The 19,544-nt window shown below is 41.0% G+C and overlaps 1 protein-coding gene across 2 annotated transcripts; it reads right to left on the minus strand.

Moving 5' to 3' along the window:
• Positions 1-144: 144 nt before the first annotated feature.
• LOC118388239 (tubby-related protein 1-like) lies at positions 145-16,736 on the minus strand. Of its 2 annotated transcripts, none has more exons than XM_052526528.1 (13): positions 16,564-16,736; positions 12,581-12,704; positions 12,185-12,310; positions 11,946-12,077; positions 11,567-11,680; positions 11,150-11,311; positions 10,962-11,041; positions 9,855-10,022; positions 9,555-9,667; positions 9,292-9,400; positions 7,804-7,902; positions 1,653-1,824; positions 145-1,420 (listed from the first exon to the last, which is right to left on the minus strand). In XM_052526528.1, exons 1-13 carry the CDS (start codon positions 16,576-16,578, stop codon positions 1,287-1,289), a joined length of 1,548 nt encoding a protein of 515 aa, XP_052382488.1. In that variant the 5' UTR covers positions 16,579-16,736; the 3' UTR covers positions 145-1,286. The 2 variants fall into 2 exon arrangements, with proteins under 2 accessions (XP_052382488.1, XP_035632985.2); XM_035777092.2 differs by having other exon boundaries at positions 11,150-11,314.
• Between the last annotated feature and the right edge of the window lie 2,808 nt (positions 16,737-19,544).

Raw genomic sequence — 19,544 nt, forward strand, 5'->3', positions numbered from 1 at the left:
GAATCAATGCAGGTTCCCAGGGATCATTGAGTTGACAATTATCTATCAAGTTAACACTAATATAGTACTGTGTCAAATGCACAGTAAACTATACAGCATAATGTTGGGTGTTTACTGTATGCAAATACATTTATCCTGTAAGAATTCATTTTAAACATGTCATACTTTATTTGCAGATTAATTCATTATTGAGCATGTTATCTTCAAGCCTGCACTTTGACTTTCATTCAAGAGAAGTTCACAAGAGACTGAAATGCATTGTTTACCTTTGGAACATATATTAACTATCCTTATCAAAACAACAATAGTCCACATCGGTGCCTTATATTTGTCAATATCTGTCAATATAAGGCTCTTGTCCACACGATTCATACAAAGACAGAATCTAGCCGAAGAGAGAACATATAACTTAAAAAGGCAGGTATCAGAACAACATCAAAATTGTCACTTGAGTGGAATGAGAACAGCAAATGATTAGAGAAATACTTGACTGCCCACAGTCACATGGTACAAGCATGTTGCCTTATACCTCTGCCTCATAACTGTTCACAATGAAACCTCTAATTTGTCAAAATTAAGTCAATTTCATAATCTGGAAATACCACAAATAATGCATGGAAACAAATATAACCCTAAAAATAATAAGAAAAAGTAGGCCTAAATAAATATACTTTGACATGTTTTTAAATTCATTTTCTATAAGTCCACGTAGACACAGTTTTGTGTTACCAATATATACATTTTTTTTACCAATAGATAGATTTTTTACCGACACATTACTGGATTTGTATTCCAAATTAAATGCAACAGAATGAATGAATATTGGACATGTACTGTGCTATAAAAGCATTGATGTAGGTGGAAAATAGGCTTTCACTCTTCAGATGTTACTTTCATCCCCCAATTGGTCCACATCCCCCTACACTGAAATGGTGTAATGCCAAAGCACCAAAGCTCCAGTGCTCAGACTTGCATGGTGCATCAGCATCCCCTCACGTCCTTCACTGAACTCAAGGATCTCCAATTGGTCAAAATAATCTGGTTCCCAGAAAAGCTCATGATTACAATTGCAATGAGACACAAACAAACAAAACAATCCCGAGGCAGTCCATGTGATATGAAATGCACTTGGACCCCCGTCTCATGTAGGTCTTCCATCCTTCCATGTACCTTGCACTGATGTTGAGTAATGGTGAAGAAAATTCTTCTTTCTGGTAGTTGGCATCTGTATGCCAATAACGAGTTGCAGCAGCTTGAGGAGGCACCAGAGCCTAAATGTTTCCCTCTTATTCACAGGTTATTTTGCCATCGAAGCTTGATAGAGCGATGGCAAAGGCCTGCACTGCACACATAGGGTAGCTATAGTCCAGAGTGAAGGCATCGTCTGCTACTCGTCCAAACTGCATCACAATATAGTCCACTAGAATAAGAAAATAAATAAAATATTTTAAACACACAAAAAACATTTAACATTTACATTCTTAACAGGAAAATGGCAAATTACATTTTGTGACTTTATTCAACCTTATTCAACTTGTTTTATTCTTAGACATTTGTTAACCTGTATTATTTATGATATGTACTAGAAATAAACAATATGTAAATAATGTAATGATTGCAGATGAGAATTTCTGGTTTGAGTCTCTTCTCACAATCCTTGCTGTGGACAATCTGAAAGTTCTTGATGGAGGCCTGTGTGACCCTGCCATTGAAGTTCAGCACATGGGACGCCGTCTCCTCATTCCACGTGGGGGTCTTGTTGTGGAGCTCGATTAGATTGTCCAACTTTCTATTCTGGAACTTCATCAATAAACCATCGTTGTCCTGAAGAAATGGGGGTGAAAGAAACGCAGCAACATTATCTAGGTCGTTCCATGAAATTAGTGCCTTTTTCCTCCCATTTACATTTTAAGTAGACATTTTGCACAAATATAGAATTTTAAAAGCCTGTTATATTCAATGAAGTGTCCTTTAATATAGACCACAACATTCAAACATTTTTAAAGCCTGAGTTATTTTGTTGCTTTTGTTGCTTTGTCATTTCTAAAGATTATTTATTTCATGTGATTAGTGATTTATTTACGTCTGTCCCACATTTTAAGGTCAACCCTGTTACGTTAACTGAGCTCCCATTTTAATATGGTGAAACTTCCTTTTTAAAAGTAACATTTAACATCTAATAGTGAAATCATAGAGTAAAAGCAGGTGAGCTGGTTGTGCTCTTTTTGGCCATTTTCTGGTGGAAAACTGAGCGTCAACACTGTTACCCATAGATAGACAGGCTAGAATAACACGTCAACACTGTTACCCATAGATAGACAGGCTAGAATAACACGTCAACACTGTTACCCATAGATAGACAGGCTAGAATAACACATCAACCCTGTTACCCATAGATAGACAGGCTAGAATAACACGTCAACCCTGTTACCCATAGATAGACAGGCTAGAATAACACATCAACCCTGTTACCCATAGATAGACAGGCTAGAATAACACATCAACACTGTTACCCATAGATAGACAGGCTAGAATAACACATCAACACTGTTACCCATAGATAGACAGGCTAGAATAACACATCAACCCTGTTACCCATAGATAGACAGGCTAGAATAACACATCAACACTGTTACCCATAGATAGACAGGCTAGAATAACACATCAACCCTGTTACCCATAGATAGACAGGCTAGAATAACACATCAACCCTGTTACCCATAGATAGACAGGCTAGAATAACACGTCAACACTGTTACCCATAGATAGACAGGCTAGAATAACACGTCAACACTGTTACCCATAGATAGACAGGCTAGAATAACACATCAACCCTGTTACCCATAGATAGACAGGCTAGAATAACACGTCAACCCTGTTACCCATAGATAGACAGGCTAGAATAACACATCAACACTGTTACCCATAGATAGACAGGCTAGAATAACACGTCAACCCTGTTACCCATAGATAGACAGGCTAGAATAACACATCAACCCTGTTACCCATAGATAGACAGGCTAGAATAACACATCAACCCTGTTACCCATAGATAGACAGGCTAGAATAACATGTCAACACTGTTACCCATAGATAGACAGGCTAGAATAACACATCAACCCTGTTACCCATAGATAGACAGGCTAGAATAACATGTCAACACTGTTACCCATAGATAGACAGGCTAGAATAACACATCAACCCTGTTACCCATAGACAGACAGGCTAGAATAACACATCAACCCTGTTACCCATAGATAGACAGGCTAGAATAACATGTCAACACTGTTACCCATAGATAGACAGGCTAGAATAACACGTCAACCCTGTTACCCATAGATAGACAGGCTAGAATAACACGTCAACACTGTTACCCATAGATAGACAGGCTAGAATAACACGTCAACACTGTTACCCATAGATAGACAGGCTAGAATAACACATCAACACTGTTACCCATAGATAGACAGGCTAGAATAACACGTCAACACTGTTACCCATAGATAGACAGGCTAGAATAACACGTCAACACTGTTACCCATAGATAGACAGGCTAGAATAACACATCAACCCTGTTACCCATAGATAGACAGGCTAGAATAACACATCAACACTGTTACCCATAGATAGACAGGCTAGAATAACACATCAACACTGTTACCCATAGACAGACAGGCTAGAATAACACGTCAACACTGTTACCCATAGATAGACAGGCTAGAATAACACATCAACACTGTTACCCATAGATAGACAGGCTAGAATAACATGTCAACACTGTTATTATAGATAGACAGGCTAGAATAACACGTCAACCCTGTTACCCATAGATAGACAGGCTAGAATAACACGTCAACACTGTTACCCATAGATAGACAGGCTAGAATAACACGTCAACCCTGTTACCCAGAGATAGACAGGCTAGAATAACACGTCAACACTGTTATTATAGATAGACAGGCTAGAATAACACGTCAACCCTGTTACCCATAGATAGACAGGCTAGAATAACACGTCAACACTGTTACCCAGAGATAGACAGGCTAGAATAACACATCAACCCTGTTACCCATAGATAGACAGGCTAGAATAACACGTCAACACTGTTATTATAGATAGACAGGCTAGAATAACACGTCAACCCTGTTACCCATAGATAGACAGGCTAGAATAACACGTCAACACTGTTACCCATAGATAGACAGGCTAGAATAACACATCAACCCTGTTACCCATAGATAGACAGGCTAGAATAACACATCAACCCTGTTACCCATAGATAGACAGGCTAGAATAACACATCAACCCTGTTACCCATAGATAGACAGGCTAGAATAACACGTCAACACTGTTACCTATAGACAGACAGGCTAGAATAACACATCAACCCTGTTACCCATAGATAGACAGGGCTAGAATAACACTAGAATCAACAACCTGTTACCCAGAGATAGACAGGCTAGAATAACACATCAACCCTGTTACCCATAGATAGACAGGCTAGAATAACACGTCAACCCTGTTACCCATAGATAGACAGGCTAGAATAACACGTCAACCCTGTTACCAATAGAGAGACAGGCTAGAATAACACGTCAACACTGTTACCCATAGATAGACAGGCTAGAATAACATGTCAACACTGTTATTATAGATAGACAGGCTAGAATAACACGAATCAACCCTGTTACCCATAGATAGACAGGCTAGAATAACACGTCAACCCTGTTACCCATAGATAGACAGGCTAGAATAACACGTCAACCCTGTTACCCAGAGATAGACAGGCTAGAATAACAGATAGACAGGCTAGAATAACACGAATCAACCCTGTTACCCAGAGATAGACAGGCTAGAATAACACGTCAACCCTGTTACCCTAGAATAAATAGATAGACAGGCTAGAATAACACGTCAACCCTGTTACCCATAGATAGACAGGCTAGAATAACACATCAACCCTGTTACCCATAGATAGACAGGCTAGAATAACACGTCAACCCTGTTACCCAGAGATAGACAGGCTAGAATAACACGTCAACCCTGTTACCCATAGATAGACAGGCTAGAATGTAAAAATAAATCATAATTGTGAAGTTTACATTCAATTACCACTTCCTTTTGTACACAACAAGCTTCCATTCTCCATGGCACAAGGGGATTTATGGATGACTTAAGTTGATATAATCAACCCTGTTACAGTCAACCAGGTTACGGTCAACCTTGTTTCGGTCAACCCTGTTACTTTATTTAGCACTTATTACTAAGCACTTACTATAGTCACCTTTTTATTTAACATCTTGAAATAAGAAAATATCTATTTTTATGAAGTTGAACATGTGGTCTTTATGAGAGAATGTTAAAATTAGGTGACATCAAGTAATTGTTTTACCGAGTTACACATCTCAAAAGGCACCAAATTGGTGGAACGACCCAGCTGGTCACAATAACAATATGGATAATGAGGAATAATGTGATAAAATCCTCTCCTCCCTTTCTGCATCCTTTGACTCTCTATGTCCCCTATCCTCCAGGCCGGCTCGGTCCTCCCCTCCCGCTCCGTGGCTCGATGACTCATTGCGAGCTCACAGAACAGGGCTCCGGGCAGCCGAGCGGAAATGGAGGAAAACTCGCCTCCCTGCGGACCTGGCATCCTTTCACTCCCTCCTCTCTACATTTTCCTCCTCTGTCTCTGCTGCTAAAGCCACTTTCTACCACTCTAAATTCCAAGCATCTGCCTCTAACCCTAGGAAGCTCTTTGCCACCTTCTCCTCCCTCCTGAATCCTCCTCCCCCTCCCCCACCCTCCTCCCTCTCTGCAGATGACTTCGTCAACCATTTTGAAAAGAAGGTCGACGACATCCGGTCCTCGTTTGCTAAGTCAAACGACACCGCTGGTTCTGCTCACACTGCCCTACCCTGTGCTCTGACCTCTTTCTCCCTCTCTCTCCAGATGAAATCTCGCGTCTTGTATGACGGCCGGCCGCCCAACAACCTGCCCGCTCGACCCTATCCCCTCCTCTCTTCTCCAGACCATTTCCGGAGACCTTCTCCCTTACCTCACCTCGCTCATCAACTCATCCCTGACCGCTGGCTACGTCCCTTCCGTCTTCAAGAGAGCGAGAGTTGCACCCCTTCTGAAAAAACCTACACTCGATCCCTCCGATGTCAACAACTACAGACCAGTATCCCTTCTCTCTTTTCTCTCCAAAACTCTTGAGCGTGCCGTCCTTGGCCAGCTCTACCGCTATCTCTCTCAGAATGACCTTCTTGATCCAAATCAGTCAGGTTTCAAGACTAGTCATTCAACTGAGACTGCTCTTCTCTGCATCACGGAGGCGCTCCGCACTGCTAAAGCTAACTCTCTCTCCTCTGCTCTCATCCTTCTAGACCTATCGGCTGCCTTCGATACTGTGAACCATCAGATCCTCCTCTCCACCCTCTCCGAGTTGGGCATCTCCGGCGCGGCCCACGCTTGGATTGCGTCCTACCTGACAGGTCACTCCTACCAGGTGGCGTGGCGAGAATCTGTCTCCTCACCACGCGCTCTCACCACTGGTGTCCCCCAGGGCTCTGTTCTAGGCCCTCTCCTATTCTCGCTATACACCAAGTCACTTGGCTCTGTCATAACCTCACATGGTCTCTCCTATCATTGCTATGCAGACGACACACAATTAATCTTCTCCTTTCCCCCTTCTGATGACCAGGTGGCGAATCGCATCTCTGCATGTCTGGCAGACATATCAGTGTGGATGACGGATCACCACCTCAAGCTGAACCTCAGCAATACGGAGCTCCTCTTCCTCCCGGGGAAGGACTGCCCGTTCCATGATCTCGCCATCACGGTTGACAACTCCATTGTGTCCTCCTCCTAGAGCGCTAAGAACCTTGGCGTGATCCTGGACAACACCCTGTCGTTCTCAACTAACATCAAGGCGGTGGCCCGTTCCTGTAGGTTCATGCTCCACAACATCCGCAGAGTACGACCCTGCCTCACACAGGAAGCGGCGCAGGTCCTAATCCAGGCACTTGTCATCTCCCGTCTGGATTACTGCAACTCGCTGTTGGCTGGGCTCCCTGCCTGTGCCATTAAACCCCTACAACTCATCCAGAACGCCGCAGCCCGTCTGGTGTTCAACCTTCCCAAGTTCTCTCACGTCACCCCGCTCCTCCGCTCTCTCCACTGGCTTCCAGTTGAAGCTCGCATCCGCTACAAGACCATGGTGCTTGCCTACGGAGCTGTGAGGGGAACGGCACCTCAGTACCTCCAGGCTCTGATCAGGCCCTACACCCAAACAAGGGCACTGCGTTCATCCACCTCTGGCCTGCTCGCCTCCCTACCACTGAGGAAGTACAGTTCCCGCTCAGCCCAGTCAAAACTGTTCGCTGCTCTGGCCCCCCAATGGTGGAACAAACTCCCTCACGACGCCAGGACAGCGGAGTCAATCACCACCTTCCGGAGACACCTGAAACCCCACCTCTTTAAGGAATACCTAGGATAGGATAAGTAATCCTTCTCACCCCCCCCCCCTAAAAAGATTTAGATGCACTATTGTAAAGTGGCTGTTCCACTGGATGTCATAAGGTGTATGCACCAATTTGTAAGTCGCTCTGGATAAGAGCGTCTGCTAAATGACTTAAATGAAAATGTAAATAAAATCATCAGATATACTGTACCATACTGTATGTAGCTTACACAGCATGTAATGTCCTACAAAGATGAAATCATGATGAACAGTACTGCTGTTCCGTCCTCATCCATAACTCTGACAGAATGGCATCTGTATAACAACGGTTGGCTTACACTGCGAGGTCGGATGGGTACTCGTTCACTGTCCTTGCCCATCCCTGGGATGATAACGGTCAACCTTCTGGGACCCTTCATTCCCAAGACATTTGTTTCCTATACCCAAAGGTCAGAGAGATAAGCGGAATTAGGAATGACATTTTTAAGGAAATTGGATTCCATCATAGATCAATTTAAACTAAGATTTTGTAATAACAATCTAATAATGAACAGTCTATTAACTACATTAAACAGAAATATAAATGCAACATGTAAAGTGTTGGTCCCATGTTTCATGAGCTGAAATAAAAGATCCCAGAAATGTTCCATATGCACAAAAAGCTTATCAGGGGGTGTGAACAAATTGGTTTACACCCCCTGTTACATCCCTGTTTCATTTATCAAGATAATCCATCCACCTGACAGGTGTGGCATTCCAAGAAGCTGATTAAACAGCATGATCATTACACAGGTGCACCTTGTGATGGGGACAATAAATGGTCACTCTAAAATGTGCTGTTTTGTCACACAACACATTTTTGAGGGAGCGTGCAATTGGAATACTGGCTCATATTCACCAGAGGTGTTGCCAGATAATTTAATGTTCATTACTCTACCATAAGCTGCCTCCAACATCGTTTTAGAGAATTTGGGAGTATGTCCAACCGCCAACCACGTGTATGGCGTTGTGTGGGCGAATAGTTTGCTGACATCAACATTGTGAACAGTGTGCCCCATGGTGGGCGGTGGGGTTATGGTATGGGCAGGCATAAGCTACAGACAACAAACATAATTGCATTTTATCGATGGCACAGAGATACCGTGATGAAATCCTGAGGCCCATTGTCGTGCCATTCATCTGCCGCCATCATCTCATGTTTCAGCATGATAATGCACAGTTCACTTCGCAAGGATCTGTACACAGTTCCTGGAAGCTGAAAATGTCCCATGTCTTCCATGGCCTGCATACTTACCAGACATGTCACCAATTGAGCATGTTTGGGATGCTCTGGATCAATATGTACAATGGCGTGTTTCAGTTCACGCCAATATCCAGCAACTTCACACAACCATTGAAGAGGAGTGAGACAACATTCCACAGGCCACAATCAACAGCCTGATCAACTCTATGTGAAGGAGATGAGTCACAATGCATGAGGCAAATGGGGGTCACACTGGTTTTCTGATCCTGGCCCCTATCTTTTTTTAAGGTATCTGTGACCAACAGATGCATATCTGTATTCCCAGTCATTTTAAATCCATAGCTTAAGGCCTAATGAATGTATTTCAATTGACTGATTTCCTAATATGAACTGTAACTCAGTAAATTCTTTGAAATTGTTGCATATTGCATTTATATTTTTGCTCGGTATACCTGTAGCCCCTTTACAAACCCTTTATAACCCATTTTACTACACCATAATAATTAGCAATTTATAAAATACTTATGAACCCTTTGGAAAAACCTTTGGAAATGGTTCATTAATATACACTTCAATGCCTTACGTAAATAATGGCTGCTAATTCTTGGCGAGCGTTGGACATGTCTGGTAGAGCTCTGTCTGGGTGCAGTGCATTATCAAACACTGTGAACTTCGTGCCCAAGTAGTTGGACCTATGGAGTGTAAAGAATCACTCTGTGAATTACACATGCTTAAAGAATAATTTAATGAATTACACAAGTTTATGAAATGCCTGATTACAGCTGCAATATAACATGTTTTATGGAAATTCTTCAGTTTGAGTTATGAATGTAGGTTACAGCATACCTCAACTTTCCAATGAAATTTTCTCCACCCCGAGACAAGTCTGTGGGGTCTATGGAGATAAGGTAATTGGAGGTTGTGCTTTTCTTTCGTTTTCTCCCAGCCAGTAGAAAGACCTGTAAAAACACATAATTAATCCCCTGGACAATGATTCCTCAAATGCATATCATACTGTATCACAAGTCCACAACTTGGTTTTATGCGCGTTGGCTCCATCTCGGATTGGTTTCAAAATGAATCTCAAATCTCTAAAGCTGTGTGTGACAGTAAACCCCCTAAACCTGTCCTCTGAGAGTGCCTCACCTTCTTTTCATTGTCCAGGTGGAGATAGTATGTGGGGTATAGGCCTTTGTCCAAGCCCCTCTGGTCCCGGGTCACCTTGCATTTGACAGTCACCCCCTGCTGGGCTGGCTGCAGAACAAACTCCTCCAGGCTGTCAAACTCAATGTCCGGGGACGGAGGCCTCTCCTCCTGGATGTGGGACAGGAAAGAATATGGTTATAAAGCTTATCAGCATCTTTAACCAATGTTCATATGGGGACCTTTTAGGTTCATTTATATGCAATACTTTATTAAAGGATTGCAGAATTGTATACCCCACCTGCAATCACTGTGGCAAGACTGAGACCTAGCTAACTAAACAGACTATGACATAGCTAACTAAACAGACTGAGATCTAGCTAACTAAACAGACTATGACCTAGCTAACTAAACAGTCTATGACCTAGCTAACTAAACAGTCTATGACCTAGCTAACTAGAGATTCTATGACCTAACTAACTAAACAGACTATGACCTAGCTAACTAAACAGACTATGACCTAGCTAACTATTTTTTTTTTTTTTTTTTTTTTACTTTATTTAACCAAACAGATTCTTATTTTCAATGACCTGGGAACAGTGGGTTAACTGCCCTAACCTTGTCAAACAGACTATGCTCTAACCACCTAGCTGCCGCCCCAAAACTAAACAGACTATGACCTAGCTGACTAAACAGACTATGACCTAGCTAACTAAACAGACTATGACCTAGCTAACTAAACAGACTATGACCTAGCTGACTAAACAGACTATGACCTAGATAACTAAACAGACTATGACCTAGCTAACTAAACAGACTATGACCTAGCTAACTAAACAGACTATGACCTAGCTAACTAGAGATTCTATGACCTAACTAACTAAACAGACTATGACCTAGCTAACTAAACAGACTATGACCTAGCTAACTAAACAGACTATGACCTAGCTAACTAAACAGACTATGACCTAGCTAACTAAACAGACTATGACCCAGCTAACTAAACAGACTATGACCTAGCTAACTAAACAGACTATGACCTAGCTAACTAAACAGACTATGACCTAGCTAACTAAACAGACTATGACCCAGATAACTAAACAGACAAACCTTTTTCTTCTTCCCTTTTCCCTTTTTCTTTTTTCCTTTTTCTGCTTCGGATTCAGAATCATCACTGTCTGATGCTTTGGCTGGTAGGAAATAGAACGTTGGGAAATATCAGGCAACTTTATTTTACTTACCAGCAGGAATATGGTCAAACACCGGAGCTGTGTTTAATTATAACAGAAAACACTTGCCTTTCTTCTTCTTCTTCTTGTCCTTGTCTTTGTCCTTGTCTTTGTCCTTGTCCTTTTCCCCCCCTGCTGAGAACATGGATGCTGGGTTGGCGTTCTCCTTCTTCTTTGATTTTGACTTGCTGGACTTGGTTTCTGGTTCGCTGTCTTCACTATCTAATTTGGCTGCTGGTTTAAGAGAATCCACTTCAGGTTATGATCGTATCACAGTGTACCTACAGTGCTTTACCAACAGTACTGTGACACTGCAGTATGTGCTCTTGCAAAAGGGGTGTGAGACTTCCGATGTTGGAGATGTTTAGACACAAATCATACATGATGATGGGTTATTGATTCTCAACCACAAAGTTAATCATTATCCCTAAAGTTGCATCAGTTTAAAATGAGTACTTAAAGCTATAGTGTTGAGGCTTACTGTACCTTTCTTCTTGCTCTTGGAGTCTGACTTATCCTTATCTCCATTTACAGAGAACAGAGAAGCTGGTTCCTTTTTCTTGGTGTCTTTCTTTGATTTTTTGTCAGACTCTTTGTCATCTGAAAAAAGACGTGAGACGAAAATACTTCTATCAGTGATGCTATTTCGTTTATATGTTTTGCACACTGTCTTGTTGTGTAATCTGCAACAGCTTGTTAGGTGATGACAGCATAAGGCTGTGGCCTTCCGCCTTGTGTGCAGGACTAGTGTTTCCTTTCACTCAACATTACAATTCAATCTCCTACCTAATCCTCTTAAAACAGGTCTTATTCTTGTTGTCTACTAACTCCTTTAAGAAAATTGCTTTCCTATACATCTGTCCACCTTTAGCTTTGGATTTCTTCTCCTTGCCCTCTTTGCCATCTTTTTCAGAACCTTCCTTTGTGGTCTTTTTCTTTGTCTTCTTTTGTGGAGTTTCTTCCTCATCATCATCGTCGTCATCTTCTGTATCTGAACCTTGGGCAGAAAAGAAGAGTACATTTCATTTGGTTTTACAGAAGTTTTGATGCTATAACATGCAGTTCACCTTGGGCATAATACCAGTTATGTTTCTGACTGCGCACCTTTCTTTTTCTTTGGCACACTTTTTGTTTTCTTCTTTGGCTCGTCTTTCTCTTTTTCTATCCCTTTCCCTTTCTCTTTTTCAGTTTTTTCTTCATCTGCTTTCTTTTTCTTTACCTTTTTTCCATCTAATTGACAAACGTAATGAAAAGAAACAACATCGTTAGGAAGATTGAGAGAGGGATGACCTCCAAAGAAATGTAATGTTTTGATATATTTATTCATTACATTTTTAAGCCGCTCACTCTATCTCAGATAAAAATGATTTGTATAAGAAACAACATTTTGGCAGCAAGTTCACTTCGCCTGGGTCTGTTTGCTGGCAAAATACTAGTGATATTTTACACAATATTTTCCATATATCTCTTTGGAAGATATCTCATCTGAACTGTCCGTACTTTGAACTGCAGGACTCTCCTCTCCAGACAGGTCATCACTCTTCTTGCTCTTGGTCTTTTTGGGCTTTGCGTCGGCACCATTGGTGGCTGAGCTTGCTGTCTCTGCCTTCTTCTTCTTTGGCTTCTATAAACCATTATCTATAGGACGAAGAGTCAGGTATGAGATGAGGAGAGGAAAGAGAGGGTCAGAGACCAGAGACAGATGACAGAGATATGAAGTAAGGAGGAAATCCTCATTTCAGATCTATATTGCCTTCAGAAAGTGTTGACTTACCCCTTGACTTATTCCACATTTTGTTGTGTTACAGACTTAATTTAAAATTTCACAACCATCTATACATACTACCCCATAATGAAATAGTGAAAACATGTTTTTAGAAAATGAAGCACATTTATTGAAAAGGAAAAACAGGAATATCTCATTTACATAAATATTCACACCCATTAGTCAATACTTTATAGGAGAACCTTTGGCAGTGATTACAGCTGTGAGTCTTTCTGGGTTAGCCCTTGATTTTCCAACATTTGCACATGATAATTATCAAAGTTCTTCAAGCTCTGCCAAATTGGTTATTGATCATTGCTAAACAACCATTTTCAGGTCTTGCCATAAATGTTCAAGTTGATTTAATTCAAAACTGTAACTCGGCCACTCAGGAACATTCCCCGCCTTCCTGGTAAGCAACTGCAGTATAGATTTAGCCTTGTCTTTTAGGTTATTGTCCAACTAAACGGTGAATTAATTTCCCAGTGTCTGGTGGAAAGCAGACTGAACAAGTTTTCCTCTAGGAGTTTTCCTGTGCTTAGCTCCATTCCGGGTTCTTTTTTATCCCGAAAAACTCCCTTGTCCTTCACGATTACAAACATACCCATAACATGATGCAGCCACCACTATGCTTGAAAATATGGAGAGTGGTACTCAGTAATGTGCTGTATTGGATTTGCCCCCAACATAACGCATTGTATTCAGGAGAGAAAGTTAATTGCTTTGCCACATTTTTTGCAGTATTTCATTAGTGCCTTGTTGCAAACAGAATGCATGTTTTGGAATATTTATATTCTCTACAGGCTTCCTTCTTATCAATCTGTCAATTAGGTTAGTATTGTGGAATAACTACAATATTTTTAATCATCCTATCACAACCATTAAACTCTGTAACTCTACCTTTTGCACGAAGCATGCATTTATGTCAATGGGCACTGGTGTAAAGTATTTAAGTAAAAATAAAGTACTAAAATGTTTAAGTAGTTTTGGAGGTATCTGTACTTTATCTGTACTTTTACTTCACTACATTCCTCAAGAAAATAATGTACTTTTTACTCCATACATTTTCCCTGACATTCAAAAGTTATTGTTACATTTTGAATGCTTAGCAGGACAGAAAAATTGTCCAATTCAAGAGAACATCCCTGGTCATCCCTACTACCTCTGATGTGGCAGACTCACTAAACACACATGCTTTGTTTGTAAATTATGCTGACTGTTGGAGTGTGCCCCTGGCTATCCGTAAAATAAAAAAATAATAATAAAATGGTGTCCGTGATTTATTTCGACTTCATTGCACACTTAACCAGCATAGCTACCACAGCATTCTGGAGCGATACACCATCCCATCTGGTTTCCGCTTAGTGGGACAATTATTTGTTTTTCAGCAGGACAATGACCCAACACACCTCCAGGCTGTGTAAGGGCTATTTGACCAAGAAGGAGAGTGATGGAGTGCTGCATCAGATTACCTGGCCTCCACAATCACCTGACTTCAACCCAATTGAGATGGTCTGGGATGAGTTGTACCGCAGAGTGAAGGAAAAGCAGTCAACAAGTGCTCAGCATGTGTGGTAATTACTTCAAAACTGTTGGAAAAGCATTCCAGGTGAAACTGGTTTAGAGAATGTCAAGAGTGTGCAAAGCTGTCGTCAAGGCAAAGGGTGGCTACTTTGAAGAAACTCAAATTCCATAGTTTTGATGTTTTCACTATTATTCTACAATGTAGAAAATAGTAAATATTTGTATTTTTTTAATTGAATGGGTAGGTGTGTCCAAACTTTTGACTGGTACGGTATATTGGTCGATTACTTTTGTAAAATTAACCAACAACCTATCTACCTTTGATAAGCATCTAGCTGGTGGCCTGCTAGTTAGTTAGCTCCCATGCCAATTTCAAGTCTTTCTAAACTAATATCTGACCAACTCAGAAATATGATGAAAGTTAACTGGCAAGCGCATCATGCTTTCTGACATTATGTTAGCTAGCTGTCCCCAGTTAGATTATGTGTTTTCACTTATTGCATATGCATGTACTTTTTTTCCCATCACTGGAAATGTGTGCTTAGGAGCATGAGGATTTTAGTGACTTACCATTCAAAAGACAGTGGAATATGCAAGCAGAAAGGTATGGAGACAGAAACAAGTCAAACACTGTACATTTCAAATCACACTACTACAAATACAGTACACTTGATTATCCAAAAATGCATATTTTCAAGACATTCTCTTAAAACTGATTTGCTTTCAAAAAGGAAATAGTAATCAATCCATTAATATCTTCATTTGGAACTGATAATAATCATTAGAATATTCCAGTTAATCTATTTTATGTAACCTGTCGTAATGACACCACAGTGACCTAACAAACTGGTCAGGACTGAGAAAATCACAGTCAGCTGCCTCAGTCACGTGAACATGTTGCGTCACATCCAGTGTTACAGAGATTAAGAAGTTGTATATTAGTTGTAGTAATAGTGTTTTAGAGATTTACATATCAACTGCACAAGGCTGCTCCGGAAAATAAGTATAGAAAGTAATGGCTCTGGACTTATAAATCAATGCAAATGTAATTGAAATTGGGCAGATGTTTTACTTGCATTCTTAAAAACACTCTTGTGCAGTTGGAAGTGCACTGGACCATCCAACTCTATTCAAACACAAGCACATACAGCTTCTCTCCCAATTAGTCCCATTTCCCACAGTAACCAGACAGTTGTCCACTATATGAGCCTTGATCTGGTATTATGTCAACCAACCTCCCAGAAATCCCTTTCAACACAACACAGCACAACCCAGCATCCCAAGACACAGAGAATAAGGATGTTATCCACTGTGATCCTGCTGGTCATTTGAACACTGACTGACGGGGTGCAGTGATGGATGTCCACGGTAATCCGATTAAGATGTGGCTCTATTTCTGTCCTCACCTTAGACATGCTGTCAGTTGAGTAATGGCAGCCTACAGGCAAAGACGTCAGGCAATTGTGAGGTGGGAAACTGATGACCGAATTCAAAATCATTGCATCAACTGCATCAATATGTTTAAGGAAAATATATTTTTCATATTTTTGTATCCTTCCCCCTCAGTTTTAATGGACAAAGGCAAATGATCCACTCTCATTTTACCACCTGTGGGTTTTTCACCATGACGTGATAGCCAATGACAACCACAGTCCATTAACAACACTCTTTCTGAAATAAATCTGGGTACTATGTCCATAAAATAGGAGGAGAGACATGATTGGTTTCATGAATGACAGACAACATAGAACCCCCTCCCAGTCTTTCCCACACTACAGCACATTTATCCCAGAACCTCCACACAACTAGGTGGCTAATTCTACATAACCAGCACAACTATGCACACCAGTCTAGGCTGGGGGAAATCAACTACAACTGTACAACTGTAACAATACCTTGTTAAATAAACTTGCCTGGTTAAATAAAGGTTAAATAAAAAATAACTAACAATACCACAGCAGCATTCTGTTGTAATAATCTGATTACTGGTCAACTGGTCTTCTATCCAGTGAATTGTCTAACGATCTAGAGGGAATAACTTTAAGTCATTCATCTGTATTCATCTAAACACCATGACGGTATATCTGAATCAAAATGCTACATAAAGAAAGGCTATAAATTCATCACCATTATTCCCTCTCTCACATCCTTTCAACAACAAAAGCTCTTCAAAACACAGTTTCTATAACGTTACCTTCTCTGCAGACATGGTGTGGCCAGTGACTTCGGCTCTAATAAACTACAAACTCCTCTTTACCGAAAACGTTCTTAGTAAAAAGAAAGACAAAATGAGGCAATTCAACACAATGGAGGTTAATTAAGAGAGTGAGGAGCCTTGAACTGAATGGTTCACCATCAGCAGAAAGTTGCTAATAGGATTTATCTGTAAAGCCATCTGTTCTTCAGAGACAGAGACACGTGAACAGGACGAACCAACATGGCGTGGGACTAGGGGTAAGACGTATGTTATGAGTACACAGAGGACAAGCACAGGTCCACTATATATATCTTGACACCCCCCTCCTGGATGTAATGGTCAATGTGACTCATAACCAACCAACTTTGTCTCGGACACAACAATTTATTCTCACATGACCAAAAAAAGTGGTGCAAATAGACATGTAGATGAACAGCTAGTGTCTTAACAATGGGCAAAAAAGGCACCCCCAGCCACCTAGATGTGGTTTTTGTTATGGTGGACTTTTGCCTTCTGTGGAGTGGACTCATCTTGAGACCAGTGGTGTGGGGGCTGTGCTTTGGCAAAGTGGGTGGGGTTATATCCTTCCTGTTTGGCCCTGTCCGGGGGTGTTCTCGGATGGGGCCACAGTGTCTCCTGACCCCTCCTGTCTCAGCCTCCAGTATTTATGCTGCAGTAGTTTATGTGTTGGGGGGCTAGGGTCAGTTTGTTTTATCTGGAGTACTTCTCCTGTCCTATTCGGTGTCCTGTGTGAATCTAAGTGTGCGTTCTCTAATTCTATCCTTCTCTCTTTCTTTCTCTCTCTCGGAGGACCTGAGCCCTAGGACCATGCCCCAGGACTACCTGACATGATGACTCCTTGCTGTCCCCAGTCCACCTGACCGTGCTGCTGCTCCAGTTTCAACTGTTCTGCCTTATTATTATACGACCATGCTGGTCATTTATGAACATTTGAACATCTTGGCCATGTTCTGTTATAATCTCCACCCGGCACAGCCAGAAGAGAACTGGCCACCCCACATAGCCTGGTTCCTCTCTAGGTTTCTTCCTAGATTTTGGCCTTTCTATGGAGTTTTTCCTAGCCACCGTGCTTCTACACCTGCATTGCTTGCTGTTTGGGGTTTTAGGCTGGGTTTCTGTACAGCACTTTGATATATCAGCTGATGTACGAAGGGCTATATAAATACATTTGATTTGACTTTGTTTGGAAGAATGCTTAGGGTCATTGTCCATTTGGAAGACCCATTTGCGACCAAGCATTAACTTGTTGGGGATAGGGGGCAGTATTTTCACTTTGGATGAATTGCGTGCCCATAGTGAACTGCATCCTACTTTGTCCTAGATTACAAATATATGCATATTATTATTACTATTGGATAGAAAACACTCTGAAGTTTCTAATACTGTTTGAATTATGTCTGTGAGTATGACAGGCAGGCAATCTTCCAAACAGGAAGTGAAATTCTGAATGCATGTCTAATTTTAAGTCATTGTCTCTTCACTTCCAAATAAGATATGGATCTGTTAGCACTTCCTACGCCTTCCACTGGATGTCCTCATTCAGTAGAACTTGGAATGGAGCCTCTGGTGTGAACTTTGACCGAATGGGGGACGAATGAGACACTGTCCTGGCAGAATACAATTTCCCTGTTGCGCGTTCGTCTGTTCATATCACCATTGTTCCATTTGGCTGCAGATGAAAACGTATGCTCCGGTTGGAACGTTACTGGATATATATGAAAATAACATCCTGACGATTGATTCTCTACTTAGTTTGACCAGTTTATTCGATCTGGAATATATCTTTTATTAGAAGTTTTCGTCCGAGTTCTCCTGGACCAGCTTCAGCTTTTGGGAACGTGAGCTGAAAGTGCTAGCAAATGCAGCTAATTGGACACTAGTATTGGACATTATGGAACAAAACAACTATTTATTGTGGAACTAGGACTCCTTGCACTGCATTCTGATGAAAGATCATCAAAGGTAAGGGAATATCTATGATGTAATTTCGTATTTCTGTTGACTCCAACATGGCGGAGAAATATATTTACGTCTGAGCGCCGTCTCAGATTATTGCATGGTAGGCTTTTTTCGTAACGTAAAAAAAAAATCTGACACAGCGGTTGCATTAAGAATCAGTGTATCTTTAATTATATGTAGAACATGTATCTTTCGTCAAAGTTTATGATGAGTATTTCTGTTATCTGGCGTAGTTCTCTGTAATTACTCCAGATATTTTGGAGGCATTTCTGAACATGGCGTCAATGTAAACCGAGATTTGTGGATATAAATATGCATATTATCGAACAAAACATAAATGTATTGTGTAACATGTCATATGAGTGTCATCTGATGAAGATTATCAAAGGTTAGTGATTCATTATATCTCTAATTCTGCTTTGTGACTCCTATTTTTGGCTGGGAAAAATTGCTGTTTTTTTTATATGGTGGTTGTCTTACATACATATATGTTGTGTTTTCACTATATAACATTTAAAAAAATCGGACATGATGGGTAGATTAACAAGATGTGTATCTTTCATTTGCTGTATTGGACTTGTTAATGTGTGAAAGTTAAATATTTCCAAAGAATATTTTTGAATTCCCCGCGACACCTTTTCAGCTGAATGGGGGGGGGAGTTCCCCCACTTCCTGACTGATGTCCTGAGATGTTGCTTCAATATATCCACAAAATTTTCCTCCCTCATGATGCCAGGTATTTTGTGAAGTGCGCCAGTCCCTCCTGCTTTGTAGGTTAGCAGTAAAACCTTGAAATCAGCCCTTGCTTTGACAGGAAGCCAGTGTAGAAAGGCTAGCACTGGAGTAATATGATCAAATTTTTGGGTTCTAGTCAGGATTCTAGCAGCCGTATTTAGCACTAACTGAAGTTTATTTAGTGCTTTATCCGGGTAGCCGGAAAGTAGAGCATTGCAATAGTCTAACTTTGAAGTGACAAAAGCATAGATTAATTTTTCTGC

Source organism: Oncorhynchus keta, chromosome 10 (genome assembly GCF_023373465.1).
Source record: "Oncorhynchus keta strain PuntledgeMale-10-30-2019 chromosome 10, Oket_V2, whole genome shotgun sequence".
NCBI classification, from domain to species: domain Eukaryota; kingdom Metazoa; phylum Chordata; class Actinopteri; order Salmoniformes; family Salmonidae; genus Oncorhynchus; species Oncorhynchus keta.